Genomic DNA, 18,359 nt, shown 5'->3' on the forward strand with positions numbered 1-18,359 from the left:
GTGTTCCTGAGAACATGTGGTGATATCCTTTATACACAGATGTCAGTTTTTGATGCAGTACCGCCTGAGGGATCGAAGGTCACGGGCATTTAATGTTTATTACACTTACATGCAGTGATTTCGGCATATTCTCTGAAACTTTTGCTAAAATTACGGACCGTAGATGGTGAAATCCCTAAATTCCTTGCAATAGCTCGTTGAGAAATGTTGTTCCTAAACTCTTGGACATTTTGCTCACGCATTTGTTCACAAAGTGGTGACCCTCGCCCCATCCTTGTTTGTGAATAACTGAGCATTTCATGGAAGCCGCTTTTATACCCAATCATGGCACCCACCTGTTCCCAATTAGCCTGCGCACCTGTGGGATGTTCCAAATAAGTGTTTGATGAGCATTCCTCAACTTTGTCTTTTTTGCTACTTGTGCCAGCATTTTTGAAACATGTTGCAGGCATTAAATTCTAAATGAACTAATATTTGCAACAAATAAAGTTTACCAGTTCAAACATCAAGTATCTTGTATTTGCAGTCTATTCAATTGAATATAATTTGAAAAGGATTTGCAAATCATTGCGTTGTTTTTATGTGCCAACTTCTCTGGTTCTGGTTTTATTAACTGTCTGGAATGGACTAACGCTGTCATTTAGTTGGAGTGGAGTGGTAAATCCTTTTTTTTTTGGGGCGAAACCAAGTGGTCACAATAATTCATTAAGTTAAGATCATAACAATGCAACAAGTTGGATGATGTGGACACGTTCGTTACTGGATACTTTCTAATCTGCTTCCACATTGGACTTTGTATGTCTAAATAATATGCAACTATCATTATCTGATACTTGTCAATATTGACAAATGAGCTGTTTTAGACTCCAAGTGTTTGAGGGACTTTTTAGTCATGTCTTACCTCTGTGCTTAGCTGTTGTGTAGCTGCTAGCTCCTAGACAAACCCTGTGTGCTTACCGGAGGACATTTATATTCAAGGATTCAAGAAACTTTATTGTGGTAGCGGCACACATGAATTATGTACAAACTTAAAAAAAAATTGGACATACAGGCAAACATTTATAAGGATATTGTCATGGCTTTGTGCGCATTCATCTGTGCGCTGCTATCTCCAAGCGTTTTCCTGCGCGCACCACTACAGCTGCAGCAGACAGCTGTGTTCCATCAGCAATCTACACACCTGTCGCTGATGAGCTTCCGGGGCTTCTTAAGCCAGTGAAAACCTGTGTTCCGGGCCAGAACGTAACAACCTGTCCCTGTACAGTAAGACGAAAATCTCTATGCTTAATGCACTCTCTCTCTATGTTTTTCCCCCTCCGTGTTCATTGGTCCCACGTCCCCTTGTCTTCCAGCAGCATAGCTCCGTTCCCGCGTTACGAGCATTGTGTCTCATCTCCCTGTTTTCCCCTCTGGTTCCCTTGCTGCCCCTCTCGGATCTTGACCCGCCTGGACACAGACTTTGACGCTTAGCTCCTGCACTTGACCTCACGCCTGCCCACAATCCTCCGAGCTTGCCTTGCCCCCTCTTGGACTTCCGCACCTCGCTCAAGACTTCCGGTAACACACTACAGATACTCGCACCCATACACCATTTGGATTAGTCACACTCTATTGTTAAATAATAAATATAGAGCTAAACGACGTCCCTGCTGTCTGTGCCATCTTCTTCCCGTGTACATGTAACAAAAATATTATAAAGAGAACAGATTGTGACCCTGTATTGCAAATAAAATGTAAAAACAATGACAGCAAACCAAATAAAAAACTCGATACTTGAGGGTAAATTTTCAGTATTTTTTGGGTAATATCAATTACAGCAGACCTTTCAGAACAGGTTATAACAGCAGACATCAATACAAAAAAACCCCTCAAAATCCATTTTGAATGTGATGGTAGAATTTGAAGGTACTTGTTTTGATTAGAGCAATCCTGTTCTCATTTTTGAATACACAAAACATCTGTGGTGGGCGTGGCCTGCGGACCTGCAGTGAAGCGGGGTGTGGCAGAACCGGCTTTGAGATTAGCGACAGGTGCGTAGATGACACAGCTGAGAGTGTATGACACAGCTGAGAGTGTTTGTCTAATCACCTGTCGCTCTGTTAAAGGCAGCAGTCGGGAAGGAGAGGAGGGGTTGTTGATGGCGGTTGGCAAAGCACGAGGGGAGCGAGAGCAAGACCGACCACTCTTAGGGAAACCATTCATGTGCTTGATCGAGGAAAGACAATCGCTTGAAAGCACATAAAGACTTTGCACAATCTGGCGTTTATTGTAAAATAAACATCATTGTTGACCCTGAAAAAGGAGTGGTGATGTCGTTGACCGGAAGAAAGCGACTTCCAGAACATCATTTGGAATAAATACAACTGTATCGTAGAAAAAGAAGAAGACATTCTACTAGGTCATGCATTTTACAACTTTATTTCAGATATCAGTGCAAATGAACACCAAAAAATGAAAACATATAAAATGAAAGTATGCTTCCGGTTTTCTTCACATGAAACCCCCCCCCCCCTCCTCCAAAAAAAAAATTAAAAAATAACAAAACAAAGAAAAACAAAACAGAACAACCAAACATATATTTTTTAAAATATTTGCCGCTACAAATTCTTGGATGCACAATGCAGATCTATGATTGTACGTCAATTTCCCCACTCCAGCCCTTTCACAGAGCTTTGTTAACCAGTAACAAAACAAATATTCAATGCACGTTTATATTCTTCACACATTTTCATCAACTGCTTCAACAGTCTTTATTTTCGTCTTGCTTCAGGACCATTCAGATTCTCAACGAACCCATCGGCGCAATCAAAAAGAAAGATGCTCTTTTTTTTTTTTTTTAAGACTTAACAACCCCCCACCCATCACCACCAGTAGGGATACAAAGGTAGTTCCCATGCGTCTGCATGCAACAGGCAGAAGTGAGGAGTCAGACATTAGTACACAACACAGTGCAGGATAGATTATCGTTTACCACAGAGACACATGCAAACAACAAACCATCCAAACAAAAAACAAAAGAAATATCATACTCTGCTTTTTATGTACAAGAGTACACATAGAATTCCTATTTACATATTGGGGCATTAAAAACTAGGGTCATATCTTTGCTTAAACATTACAAAATAGTCATCTTTCATACTGAAAGTACTATTTACACATTTAACCATTGTGAAAATGTATTCATCATACGCGGATATAGTAAAAGATCACAATACTTGTTGGATAAAAGCAGCAAGTGAAAGATTTGAGATGGAAAAAAAAAAAAGTACAATCCATGTTTTTTAGAACAAAGATGTACCAGAGGTCTTTTCTTCATTACCATGCACTTCCATTTTTTTTTCTACCAATAAAGAGACAAAAACGTTTGCAGGAACGACAACAGTTAAGAAATTGTGGGCAAATGAAAATAAAATCACTCAATACTGACCTTTTTACCACATGCCATAGAATTATTGTGTTAAGGACAAAGAGGGCCAATGTGCTTGATATTTAGTTCTCCAATAGACTTTTGTTGTTTAACAAGTTTCTAAACCCCACCAGCAAATGTGCACCTTCATTTTACACCTTGAAGCTTCAACCAGGTAGGATGTTTCCAAAGCTGCAGATCCCGCTGACTAGAACTTGACTCAAAACTGTTGGCAAAACGTGTCCTGATGGTGAAAATAAATACAATAAACCGAAAGCTAGTGTTTCTGTAGTCGTCTTTATAAACGTTCAAGTTGAATGTTGCTATGGTGGGAGTTTTATATATTTAATCAATGAAATCAGAAGTTGCAATTGAAGACTTAGTTTAAAAAAATGAAGTTATACAGGACATGCTTTTCAATCTGAAGCCTTGTCTGATTCTGATGTGTCAGTTCTTGTGCATTTTAGTGGCTTCAAATGGACGTTGAGCAAAGACACACCTGCTCAAGTCAAAAGTGTGCGTTCTAACGGCGTTTGTCTGCGACTACTCGTGACTCAATCTCTGGTTCTCCTGACTGTGCTTGTCACGGCTGTCCGTTGGTGACTGCGGTGTGGAGCTCAAACTTTGTTCATAGGCATGCATGTCACCGATCGGCTCGTCTTTAACCTTGACCGCAGCCTGAGTTCCTTCCGCCTGGTCCTTTGAATCCTTCCTTAGCTGCAAGCTGCCTTTCTGCAGCATGTAATAAAGGATGGGGTTGGAACGTGACAGACGAGGAGAGTCCGGGTTTGAGTCGCAGCCCTCGTCGTTGTCATGACTACTCCAGCGGACAGGACTCTCTGGCTCCTGTTTGACGAGAAGAGGCGGGTCCCTTTTGTGTGTCACCTGCCAAGGTGCTCGGTGATGACCCCGGGGGCTGTCACCGGCAGGAGGAGCAGACAGTGTTCTGACATTACTTGGAAGCCCTGAGTTGAGCGAACCATGGGGGTTCCAGCTAGGCAGGTGTAGGAAGTTGTGGTCAGGTGCAGGTTGACTAAAGAGGCTGCCGTTAGCACGACAATTGTCATGCAGGATGGAAGGTCCACCACGGTGCTCCTGGGCCAACTCCTTCAGGCAGTTGTCAGAGAGCAGCAGCTGTTTGAGTACATTGAATCCCCGACTCTCTCGGTGAGAGGTGTCTCTTGGTGGACTCCTGGTAGGAAGCTCCTCTTCCTTTAGAAACCTCTGCTTGTCAGGGTCTTCCTGTGCACCAGAAGAGGCAAACGTGTTTGTGTTTACCCTTTCTAGGGCTTTTGGAGGGCTGGTATTGTTCAAACTGTCAGTCTGATTAGAGCATAGGCGTCTCTTTTTAGGGCTGGGGCTTGGATACTCTCTCTTTTCCTCAGTCACCTGTCTGGGTTGCGACTCTGGCTGCATAACAGCACTGCTGTAGTACGTAGCAGTCTGTTGTTTAAGCAACTGGCTAAGTAGACCGTATTTTTCGATAACTTCCGCCGGTCGATGTTTTGCTTTAAAGTCTGACTGATCATCAGACGGGGGAGTTTTTTTCTGTCTCTTTCTGCTAATTAATAGCTCCGACACAGCTGAGGACGGACCTACTTCCTCCATGGGCTCTGTTTTCACCCTTAAATTAACACCAGGCAAGTCAGAGCTGTCACATATGTTTGAGACGCTAGGGCTGCTGCTATTTCTTCTCCCTTCTAACGCCGCACTACTGCCAATCTTGACCGGCCTGTCCTTGCGCCGAGCTGAAGCAGTATTTGAGCCAGCCCCTAAAAGGAGCTGCAGCACAGTGCGCTTCTCCAAAAGGTTCTCTATTTGTGAGGAAGGAGGAAACGTCTCGTTCCGGTTCAAAGGCATGCCGCTTCCTGTGGGTCCATCAGAAAGTGGCACAGAGGTGGGTCTGTTGACTGGAGCATTGAGTCTTTCTAGCGAGGCTAAAGGCCTGCTGCTATCAAGCTCCTGGCCCAACCCTTGGTTGGATGGGATTGGTGGGGAGGATGAAGCGATCCCAGACTGAGCCAGATTTTGTAACAGTTTACTGGCACTGAAGGCTGGATCTTTACCCTTCTCAGCAGGGAAGGCTTTAGACTTGCACAAATCCAAAGGGCTTGACTGTACCTGAGGAGGAGGGTACGGAGATATCGTACCACTTGGAATATGACTGAGAGAGTACGGTGCCTGGGCCGGGCCTACAGGCTTATCTACTGGGCTTTTTGTCCTGGACTCCTCCCAGGGGACAATTCCTTTAGGTTGACTATGAGACATAGTGGCCAGACTTATATCAAGCGGAAATTCCTTATCTATGGTCTTAACACTGAGATCGTTATTTCTGCGCTCAAGAAGAAGCTGCATTAAGGTGACCCTGGACTTGGATTTCAGGTCTGCGTCAATTTCATGTTCTATGTTTGTTTCTGATGGCTTGGGCTGCCACTTTTTTATCAAAGATTCTGTTAGTTTTTCCAAGGAGGAAGTAGAGACAGATGTGGAGGAAGTAAATGGATTGGAGGCAGACGAGACAACAGTGGGCAGTGGTGAAAAGACCATGTTGGTTGGTGGAGCATGAGAAGAATGACAAGAGGAGGACATGTTTGTGGTAAAGGAAGAAAAGGAGGGACAAGAGGTGGAAGGATTTTGACCAATGTCTTGTTTTTTGGGCCAGTTTCTCATGGAGAGGTCAATGGGAGAGCAGCTGGAGTAAGAACTCTCTGCGTCGCTGCTGTCCTTGGTCAGAGTCTTCTCATGAATGGAACATTCACTATCTGATGTAACGGAGGAGGAACCGCTTGCCGGCAGAACACCGTAGCTGTCCTCCAGGTGTCCATTTTTTGTTAACTGTTTCTGGTTGTTGTGATTGTTGAGGAGCAGCAACAGCAAACTGCTGCATGTTTGGGGCGGGCGAGTTGGTCTTGAGTCAAAGCCACGCTTTTCCCTGGGGGGTTGGTTGTGAACTTGGCTCATAGCTCGTAGGGCAGTGGGCGGCGAGCTATGAGTGCGCTCACAGAGCAAAGGGGGGCTTTGGGGACTGGACATGGCTGTCCGAGGGAGTGTTGTTGTTAGCGTATTTGTGGTTGTCATTACATTTTGAGTTGTTGAAGAGCTTATTGTCTCGGAGGTTCCTGACAGAGTCCCCCCAGACATTTTCTCGACGCCATGTTGCTGGTTTGCCATTGCTGCCAGTCTCTCGCTGGCAGATCTTCCTGAGAGCTGAGCTTTGAGCGCATGCTCTCGTGAGTACTGCTGGAGATGAGCTTCACTGGACAACAGGAGGGCAAGCTGACTGCAGGCAACACTGGGCTTAGGGGAAGGGGCGGGGCTGGAACGTATTTTCACCATGTTGGCGACAGCCTTCAAGCGCTCTGCACAGGACACCGACTCAGAAGCTGTAGTTGCAGAGGGGGGTGTGGCGCTGTGTGCTGCCCGGGGTGATTCTGGTGGCCTGTCATGACTGTTTCCACGACGACTGTAAGGGGTTTTGCTGTGATTTTGAAGTTTGCTCGTTCTTATTAAGCCCTTCAAGCGGCTTGAAGCTGTCCCATACACAGGGAGTGTCTCTTTGTCTGCGGGGGGTGCACTGGATGGAGAAGAGCACTCGCTTGGTGGCTTGTTAGCGTGCTGAGACATTGCCACGTTCTGAAGCCGTGAGCTGAACGACTGAAGCAGGGAAGCCAAAAGAGTACTCTCCCCGCCATGAGGAGAACCCTCTCGTGAACCATTTTGCAGGCCTCCCACTTGGCCATTGAGCTCCACTGGAGGTGAACTCAAACGCTGATTCCCTTGATCATTCCAGGCCCCTGAGCGCAGGAGGCGGGCTTTCTTCAAGTGCTGTGAAGCACCTATGGCTGGTCCATTGGTTCCAGCCCTGGGAGCTTTTGGGTTAAATGTAGGTAGTTGAAAGGGTGCCCCTGCCTTGTCACCCTGATCTTGATTGCTATGAGCAGCCTCAGACCTCCTGCTCGCCGTGGCCCCAGGCCCGGCCACCACTGGATGCATCAGTAAACCTTCCAGGTAAGTTAAAACAGCTGAATCCTTGTGTGTTTCAGGGCCAGGCTCCTCCCCATGAGTCATGTTCAATACTAGGATCGCCTCGTATGGTTCAGTAGTGCTACACAGAAACAAATATCCACTGGGTCATCTAGTTGACAGCGGCGTACACCTCCTCAATACCAAAAAGTGTGGTGGACACAGTCAAGGCCGAGGTGAAAACCCAACCATGGTTGGAAGAAATCCAGGTACCGTAATCCTTCAAACATTGTGAATTTGTCAGTCAGAGGATTATCCTTTTAAAAGATGTGAACAAATTCCATCACTGTGGATATGCTTCGTCAGTGGCCAATCACAGCTTTGCACTTCTTCCATGGGGGACCTATAGGAAGGGGAGGGGGGAATGGGGGGAGAAAGAGAAAGGAGCATACTGTGTTAGGAGCAGGGATTTACATCACATTCATTTCAGCACCTTGTCTGCCATTGCTGTTACTTAGCAACATTTCATATTGACTGCACACTTGTCTCTCTTTTTGCAGTCGCCGAACACACAACACATGGACACAAAGCCTGATTGGATCCAAATTGAAAATTCAAGCTCACTCCTCTAAAACATTCAGGTCTTTAGACAGAGCAATTTATTTCATGAAAGAAGGGCCATGTGAGAGCTGTGAATATTTTTTTTATGCAGCTTGTCATTCCAATGGATTATCCCCCTCCGCACCCGCTGCTCCCCATGCACTTGAGTATCATCTCACACGATGCAATCCTCAGTCTGCACAACGCAGGAAGCATCCACCTGCCTAATGTCGAAGACACACACGAAGGTAGTATGAAAATATATATTATCTGTACTGGGGCTGTACGGTATACTGTTACTAGTAAAGTACAGTTTCCCTTTTTTAAAATTGTTTTAAAGGGCATGACAGCGTGCCGTCGTCACTTTGTGACATTGCGGGGTACTTACTAGGGTTGTGAACGATAAACCGATGCGACCGAGTATTCGTTTCAACAAGTGAACGATTAGGCTGCATCGGTAGCAGACTCCTCAATCGATGCGAATAATCTATGAATTCCTAGCTGAATCGGTTATAGAGTCATGGATCGGTTATCGCGAGACTTTGCATGGGTTGGCTAGATTACAATATGCGCCAGCGTCTCTAAAACAACGCGAGAGCTGAAGTTACCCGCCAAACACGGTAGCAGCCTAGCTAGTATTAGCACGAGTGATATACAAGGGACAACACGGAAAATGAAGGAGGAGGAGAACGAAAGCGTCAGCCTGACCGAAGGTGATAATGGACCGAGAAATATTTTCAATGCATCGGAGAGACAGAAATCCAAAGTGTAGAACGTTTTTGGGTTTAATAAAAAGGAAGGGAAGCTCGACAGAAGCCATGCTATTTGTAAATTGTGTCGAGCATCGTTGACGTACACTGGCAGCACTACAAATCTCGACCAGCATGCAAAGAGGAAACACGGCCAAGAGTACGGTGAGTTAAAACCCCGTTACATTGTAATGTTGCACCTTTGTTACCTACCTCTAGTGTTCAAAACACTATATGCTCAGATTGAAATATTGAATCTTTCTTACCTACATCTAGTGTTCAAAACAATGCTCAGGCTGAAATATTGCACTTTGTTGTTACTATTCTGTGCTGCTTTTACCTCTGGAGTTCCCATCCTACAATTTAGCCAGACTTTTTTTGGTCCATGTCTAAAAATAAATACATTGACATGTGATTTTGTTGTTCTGTTTTTTTTTTTTGCCAGTGCCATAAAGCCACAATGCTTGGGGATTTGGAGTCTTGAATATTAACCGTCAAATCGAATCGTATCGTTCAGAATCGAATCAAACTGTAATAAAAGGATATCGTTTTTGAATCGAATCGTAACCTTTGTATCTAGATGCATATCGAATCGTTTATCAGAGAGAGATGTGCAACCCTAGTACTTACAAGTAGACACAGTGCGTCGACAGAAAGGGGAGAATGGACACATTTTGTCTTAAAAACAAAAGATAAAGTGAAGTGAAGTGAATTATATTTATATAAGTGAATTATATTTATATAGCGCTTTTTCTCTAGTGGCTTTACATAGTGAAACCCAATATCTAAGGTATATTTAAACCAGTGTGGGTGGCACTGGGAGCAGGTGGGTAAAGTGTCTTGCCCAAGGATACAATGGCAGTGACTAGGATGGCGGAAGCGGGGATTTAACCTGGAACCCTCAAGTTGCTGGCACGGCCACTCTCCCAACCGAACAACACCACCCCAGGCTATAACACTGAAACGCTGCTCTACAAGAGGTGCCTTAAAACATGGCTAACTAGCTAGTGGCTAACGACCATCCACAGTCGGCAGTATTTTAGCTACTTCTAAATCACTAATCCTCGCCTCCATGGTGACAAATAAAGTACCTTTCTTACAAGTATCATCCCTGCAGGACGAGGAATAGCTAAACATGCTTCACAACACACCGTAAGAAGCACACAATAACTCACCGCTAACAGAAGCTAGCGCTTCTCAATGTAAACAAATGGCTGGATCTACACCTGACATCCAACGTAATGATACCAAGTACAAGAGCAGTCAATACTACAATGATTACATCTATTTTTTTTTATTTAGATGCCAACATGCTGCAGGATTGCTTGTATTTGGGATTTTTTTCTACATCACAATAACTCGCTCTCCACTGAATGTTACACAATTATATAACGGGGGAATGGGGGGGGGGGGGGTTGGTGTTGTGCTGCAGTAAAACAGATACTACTTTTATACACTACTTTTCTCATGCAAAGCAAATAGTCTGCTGCTTATGCAGTGGTTAATACAATCTACTTCGTTATTATTATCTTTTGAAATACTTAATACTGGTATCCCATGTGTATATAATGTATCTGCTGATCTAGTTCAGTTGTAGTTGAAGAAAAAAAAAGGGTGATATTGATAAAAAGAGGCCAATACCGATATACGTCAAAATGCCAAATATCGGCGCCAATGATCAGTCGATCTCTATTCCTAGTTATTATAATGTCCTCTGCCGTGTAAACACAAGCTGATCTGTAGGCTTAAACATGTTGGGTACCACTACAGCAGTGACCTGCTGTCAGGGGAGGCAAGTGAGGCAGTGGCTCACCTTGCCACCAGGAGGGGTAAAAGACTTAACTATGAGATGTTCAAAAAACAGAGTAATAAAATAGGTTTGAATATTTCTCTTTTGGTCTATGCTTTCTATGTGATTTTGGTGTGGTTCCTGTATTTTTGGATAATTTTCATTGTCAAAATCGCGGAAATTATGTGTTTCCTGATCAAAATAGCGCAGCAGACCAGAAGTGAGGCAGACGAAGGTGGTGCCTCCAGGGCTACACACAATGTGTATTGAGCGTGTGCGTGAGTGGGGGCGAGTGCTTGATGACACGGGGAAAAGGCAGGCCATGATGCAGCAAGTACCTCAACCTCAAAGTAGGGGGCGATATATTGTTCAATGCCTCAGCAGTAATCTGACTCGCCACACTGGGAGAAATGGGGGCGCTAAAGCTAGCAGACACACGTTTCTCCAGCGGAAGCCAGCCTTTTTTCTTTTTTTGAACTGTATTTATAACAAACATGGTATTTTTATTAGGGTAAGCCAGCGTTTGTGGGTGTTATTGCTGCTTCAGGTACAAATACAGAAAGGTAAGATACACTCACAATACTTGATTTATTTTATTAAAAGAAAATGGGAGCAACAAGTATTTAATAACAACTTTGTCAAATACTTTTTGGACCAATTTGTTAAACCATAATATCATTGTGACAACGTTTTTATGAAAGCAAATTACTCCTTTTGTTTTCCTGTTATTCTAATGTGCAACCTAAATCAACAATGGTTAGAACTGCTCATATGGATTTAAGTTAAAAAAAGAAGAAAAAAAACTGCAAAAGTATCTATGCCTCACCTAGTGTATAGTTCACCACACGTCACTGCACTAAAGTAAGTAACGTTTAAATGTTGTTTACTGATAGTTAGAGGTAATTATTGTGATTATTCATTATCAATAGTGCTATTTCTACTGGTATTGGTATTGCGCCATTTGTAGTGTAATAAGGTTCATTGTCAATTCTGTTATTAATATTTATTTCACTAACTGCATCTCTGCTTTCGGGCAGCACGGTGGGAGAGGGGTTAGTACGTCTGCCTCACAATACGAAGGTACCGGGTTTGATCCTGCGCTCGGAATCTTTTGTGTGGAGTTTGCATGTTCTCCCCGTGTCTGCGTGGGTTTCCTCCGGGTATTCCGGCTTCCTCCCACCTCCAAAGACATGCACCTGGGGATAGGTTGATTGGCAACACTAAATTGGCCCTAGTGTGTGAATGTGAGTGTGAATGTTGTCTGTCTATCTGTGTTGGCCCTGGGATGAGGAGCGACTTGTCCAGGGTGTAACCCGTCTTCCGCCCGACTGTAGCTGAGATAGGCTCCAGCACCCCCCGCGACCCCGAAAGGGACAAGCGGTAGGAAATGGATGGATGGATGGATGGATCTCTGCTTTCACTTTTACTATCAGATTTGTACATGTCCTATTTGCTCAGATGTTGCTCTGTTGTTGTTGTCTCTCTCTTATCCCCCTCTTGTACCTGCAATTTCCCCTTCTGTCTTCCTTTTTTTTCTCTTTCTATCCCCTCCTGCGCCAAAAATGTACATAAATATATTTAATAAAGTCATCTACAAGTAAGTCAACGAGAGAAGTATCCCACACTTCTCTTTTGTGAAGTAAATCTGTACAACAAATATGGGCACCTACATCAACAATATGATTTGCCTTACTAGCTGGACAGGACAAAAAAAATTAACAAACTTAAATACATTTTTAGGGGATCATTTTGGGCGAGTTTGAAGGTTGGTGGCATTTTAAGGATCAGGTGCGATGTCAGTAAACCAGTGGCACTGGAGATGAGCACTTTGCCAGTTACCATGGCGGTGTGTCCGCGGCGCTGCCCTGGGAGACCTTCAGCCCTGTCAGCATGGTTCCCATGGATACGACTCTGACAGACATGGCCGCCTCCCATAAAGGTTAATTAATACAGAGTTTCCGCCTCGGCTCAGCAGCGGCGTGTGTCCTTCCCCCATGCAGTCGTCACCTTTAGTGGACTAACATAGTGGGTCACACAACGGGACTAAGTGCAGTCACCAGTCAAAATAGCTAACAGAGAACCAGTAAGGGCCAACGACAACAAGATGTGAACTTTTAATCAGGTTCCAATCCTCCCCTGTAGCTAAAGGTCGTCATGACCGTAAAGGTCAAGGAGGTTGTCCTTTTAATCCCACCTTGAAAATGAGCTGGGATTACAACCTGGATTTAAATTGATCAGTACTTAATTAATCTGGGTAGCACAGGAGAAACAATCTTCTTAGTTATTTTTACAACTCTTAAAAAAGGTTGGTTAAAGGACAATGTATCAATTAGGGTTGCATGATTATGGCCAAAAGAATAATAATCAAGATTATTGTTTGTCAATACCGATATCACGATTATACGTTGTTAAGTGTTGGGGGGAGGGTGAATTTGTAATGTCTGAGCATTTGTAATCAAACAGTCTAATAAAAAGGTTAAACACACATATTATCTTATATATGTGTTTATTATTAGTATCAACATGCCAGGTTTTTCTCATTACATGACTCCAATTCTATTTTTTCCATTTGTTATGCTTTTTTTCCGTGCCGTGAAAGAAACAGCCTCTTTTAAATAATAATATACTTTATCAGTATATATTATACACTGAATATGTAATATGTTAAAATTAAATATATGTTATATTTTATATTGCTACTATGGTACATTTTTTTTGTACTTTATACCTACATTATCCTTTCAAACATCCTTTGTAACCGAGCTACTTTGGGGAACAATTTCCCTTGTGGTTTAATAAAGTTTATCTAAGTCTAAATCTAAGTTTAATATATGGTATATGGCAGAGGTTCTCAACCTTTTTTCATTGATGTACGCCCTGTGAACATTTTTTTAATTCAAGTACCCCCTAATCAGAGCAAAGCATTTTTGGTTAAAAAAAACAGATAAAGAAGTAAAATACAGCACTATATCATCAGTTTTTTGATTTATTAAATTGTATAACAGTGCAAAATATTTCTAATTTGTAGTGGTCTTTCTTGAACTATTTGGAAAAAAAAAAGATATAAAAATAACTAAATACTTGTTGAAAAATAAACAAGTGATTCAATAAAAAAATAAAGATTTCTACACATAGAAGTAATCATCAACTTAAAGTGCCCTCTTTGGGGATTGTAATAGAGTTCCATCTGGATTCATGAACTTAATTGTAAACATTTATTCACAAAAAAAGAAATCTTTAACATCAATATTTATGGAACATGTCCACAAAAAATCTAGCTGTCAACACTGAATATTGCATTGTTGCATTTCTTTTCACACTTTATGAACTTACATTCATGTTGTGTTAAGGTATTATTCAACAAATATATTTAAAAATGATTTTTGAATTGTTGCTATTTTTACAATATTTTGAAATCTCACGTACTCCTTGGCATACATTCAAGTACCCTCAGGGGTATGCGTACCCCCATTTGAGAACCACTGGTCTATGGATTATCAATTGGACACTCCTGTCCGACCTAATCATATATTTGATTATTTGTATTGTGAAACATGTATAATAAATTCCAAAAATACAAAAATATTGTTGTTTAGTCCAACGACTGAACTCATGTGAAAGAGTCCTAGAATGCACAATTATATTTCCGCACTCCCTGGATTCATAAGCATATTTTTCAGCCGTTAGTCTGCAAGTGTTCCTCCAAGGACACAAGCAGAGCAGAGTGTTGTGCAAACGTCCAAGTTTAACGAATGAGTTTAACATCGGGGTTACATATACAGTGGGGCAAAAAAGTATTTAGTCAGCCACCGATTGTGCAAGTTCTCCCACTTAAAATGATGACAGAGGTCTGTAATTTTCATCATAGGTACACTTCAACTGTGAGAGACAGAATGTGAAAGAAAATCCGGGAATTCACATTGTAGGAATTTTAAATAATTTATTTGTAAATTATGGTGGAAAATAAGTATTTGGTCAACCATTCAAAGCTCTCACTGATTGAAGGAGGTTTTGGCTCATAATCTCACGATACATGGCCCCATTCATTCTTTCCTTAACACGGATGAATCGTCCTGTCCCCTTAGCAGAAAAACAGCCCCAAAGCATGATGTTTCCACCCCCATGCTTCACTGTAGGTATGATGTTCTTGGGATGCAACTCAGTATTCTTCTTCCTCCAAACTCGACAAGTTGAGTTTATACCAAAATGGATACATGGATGATACAGCAGAGGATTGGGAGAATGTCATGTGGTCAGATGAAACCAAAATAAAACTTTTTGGTATAAACTCAACTCGTCGTGTTTGGAGGAAGAAGAATACTTCGTTGCATCCCAAGAACACCACACCTACTGTGAAACATGGGGGTGGAAACATCATGCTTTGGGGCTGTTTTTCTGCTAAGGGGACAAGACGATTGGTCCGTGTTAAGGAAAGAATGAATGGGGCCATGTATCGTGAGATTTTGAGCCAAAACCTCCTTCCATCAGTGAGAGCTTTGAATGGTTGACCAAATACTTATTTTCCACCATAATTTACGAATAAATTCTTTAAAATTCCTACAATGTGAATTCCTGGAATTTTTTTTCACATTCTGTCTCACACAGTGTACCTATGATGAAAATTACAGACCTCTGTCATCATTTTAAGTGGGAGAACTTGCACAATCGGTGGCTGACTAAATACTTTTTTGCCCCACTGTACTATATTGTAATTGGACAGACCCATTCACAGTTTGAGCAGAAATGTCATAAAGGAATTAACTATACACATTACATTCACAAAATACTATATAACATGAACTGCTTTTTAAGGTAATAACTTTATTAGAGTAAAAAAACAAAACAATATTAATGTAAAAAAAAAACAGGTGTTTTATTTTTTAATTTAAAACACATACGGTTTATTAAGTCTAATAAACAAATGATTTCTTCTATATCACCAAAAATGTGAAACAGTGCAACAGTTTGGCCAACAAAAGTAGACAAGAGTGAGAGCTTACACGTCCAATACACAAGCTTTGTGCATCACTGGCAACTGAGCGTGTTGACCCTTTACAACCTGCTTAAAGTTCAATTCAATGAGGTGACGAAACATTTCAGCTCGTGTTGATGTTATTGGGAACACTGACACAGTGAGCAGTTAAATAATAGATGAGAGACCGTCCCAGAAAAAAAACTGCAAGACGTTATAAACATGTTGGGGCAACGTTTTTTTACACATTTTACATACTATCTAATTTCTCTCCTGTCCTTTAAGGGGAACATCACTTTTGGGGGATTTTGCTTATTGTTTACAATTCACCATTATGAGAGACAAGAAGACAAGGGTTTTTTTGTTGTTATTTTTTTTGCACTCTAACTTGTAAAAAAAAACGTTGACCTGTTGTTGGAATACCTTTTTCCATCATTCTAATGATATGCCCAGTGACACAAACAGTTAAGGTGTTCTAGGCCTAGAAATCTATGTATCATTTATTTTTTAATTCAAAACCAACACACACACATCTTTTTTTTAATCTACTCTTTATATTTTTAGTGAAACAATACAAGTTTTGATTTTATTACACTGAAGATGGAACATATTTAGTAAAAATCCATGCAGCGCATCAAGTTTACCTGGAAGCAGTTTTATGTGGATTTAGGCCTGCAGGTAAACAAACTGTACTATGATTTAAGTTGAAGTTATCCAGCATCTATTCTTCTTTTTCTGCCTTAACCACAAAAATCTTGGAAGTTGTAGAAAATGTAAGTTGAAATTGAGTAATATGAAATTGATTAATATGAAGTCGTATGGATCATATCTAAGCAGGATATCATCTGTTTTGGCCCTGCGATCAGGTGGGGGGACCTGTCCAGGGTGAACTTTGAGTTTCGTCCGAGTGCAGCTGGGATAAGCTCCAGCCCCCCTGCCATCCCAAAAGGGACAAGCGCTAGAAAATGGATGGTTGGATAAATATGGGGATTATAGCCAATAACCGTACCGCCTTTTGACCAAAAGAGGTCAGAGTCGATAAAAAACTGTGAACTCAGTGTATCAAATAGATTTTCTAAGAATTAGGTCACCAAAACATAATTATTTCAAAATTTGGCAAAAAAAAACAACATAAAAATAAAAATCAATAATATAAAACAAATGGACATTTTTTTTACCAGTCTGGAAAAAATTAAACATTATTTTGTCTGAAAATAACTGCACATTTTGTGAGGAAAAACTTAAAAAACCCCAAAACATCTTATTTATAATTTTTTTTTTTTGATTTCTGAAAAAAAAAAAAAAAAAAATCATGCAATTTTTGGTGAAAATAATCTACATTTTATTGCCAAATGTAAACAATAAAAAATGTTTGTACAAAACATGTTTTTGGGGAAAAAATTGTTTTTCTGAGAAATTCAGAAAAAAACCCCACACTTTTTTGGAAATAAACAGCACGTTTTTTATTTAATATTTTTTTAAATCCCAAACATTTTTGAAAAAATATAAATAAAAAAAAACTGGCCAAAAAAAAGTTTTTATTTCAGTTATAATAACATTTTTAACAGAAAAAATATGTTATTTTGACTAAAAAAATAGTTATAAAATTTTTTTTGTTAGAAAAATATGTTATTTTAACTAAAAAAACAAAAATTTTTGTTTTTTGACCAAAAAAAGTGTTTTTTTTAAGTTAAATAGCACTTTTACTTTCTATTAAAAATGGTATTTTAACTAAAAAAAAACCTGTCTTTTTTTGGGCATTTTCTTTTTTTCCAGAAATGTTTGGGATTTTTTTTTTTTTTTGTGAATTGGTACTCTTGTCATCTAGTACTCAGCTGTAGAAAAGTTTATTTTCCCTTCCATTCATTTCCTACCGCTAGTCCCTTTTGGAGTCCATCCATCCATCCATCCATTTTCTACCACTAGTCCCTTTTGGGGTCAAGAAAAGTAATTTATATACTAAAATCTATGCATTGTTTATAACAGAGGAAATGTTATTCATGTCTTTCCTGGAAGTTAGCATTAGGAATTCTTGCTTCATTTTGTTTATACAGTATTTTCGTCTAAAAACATCAAAAGCAAGACGACGTGAGACCATTGGACACACTGCACTATAACTGCTACATCCAGTCCTTCTCAAAGTGTATAAATAACTCTTCAAAAAAACGTGGACCTTGGGGAAAGGCATGTAGAGACAGAAAGAATCAGGGAGCCTGCAAGAAAATTAAAGCAAGTCAGAAAAAAAAAAGCTCTTCGGTGACAAAGCTCAGTTAACAAATAAATGACCGTAATATAGAAGAGCTGTCCTCTATAGGAGTGCCGGAAGCATATTTACTCCTTTCCTCTGTCACACTGTGTGATGTGTGTACAGTATTACTGTTACATTATCTCTCTCGGGTAGAACGTTTACAATGACCTTACACATCTGTTAACATGTCCACCATGCAAAGAGCCGGGCCTCTATCTCCTTCCCCGCACCAACATGCTGCTCTCTGATTTCAGTAGTGATTCGCCATTTTTTTTGACAATCTTAGCCAACAGGAGAAAAGCAACTTTTAAGTATTTTTTTCTAGTGAATGTTAAAAGGACAAACAGACTCTTCATCTAATTTTTGGATGCCTATCTTCTCTTCTACATATATAAACAAACACAGTAGGTATTAGGTTATCAAAATACGCCAAGGCTTCAGTTTCCGGTGACCTTCCTGCCCCATACACTATGTTTTTGTTATTTTGATCTCAAGGTCTGAGTTTCTCAATGACCTTCATCGAGTCTTTCATGTCAGGGTCACTTATGTCAGCACGGCTTTTTGCATTTGATACAACAGCTGCTGTTCATACAAAGCATTAATGGCCATTAATACAAAGTGACAATGCAGGG

At 40.9% G+C, this 18,359-nt stretch overlaps 1 protein-coding gene across 3 annotated transcripts in view; it reads right to left on the reverse strand.

Moving 5' to 3' along the window:
- Nucleotides 1–2,243: 2,243 nt before the first annotated feature.
- nrip1b (nuclear receptor interacting protein 1b) overlaps nucleotides 2,244–18,359 on the reverse strand; it is a 121,493-nt gene continuing 105,377 nt past the window's right edge. For all 3 annotated transcript variants that reach the window (XM_061898163.1, XM_061898165.1, XM_061898164.1), the window contains one exon: nucleotides 2,244–7,772. In XM_061898163.1, coding sequence (XP_061754147.1) covers nucleotides 3,950–7,474 — 3,525 coding nt within the window. In that variant the 5' untranslated portion in view covers nucleotides 7,475–7,772 and the 3' untranslated portion in view covers nucleotides 2,244–3,949. The remainder of the gene's footprint in view (nucleotides 7,773–18,359) is intronic.

This window comes from Nerophis ophidion, linkage group LG04 (assembly GCF_033978795.1).
Source record: "Nerophis ophidion isolate RoL-2023_Sa linkage group LG04, RoL_Noph_v1.0, whole genome shotgun sequence".
NCBI lineage: Eukaryota > Metazoa > Chordata > Actinopteri > Syngnathiformes > Syngnathidae > Nerophis > Nerophis ophidion.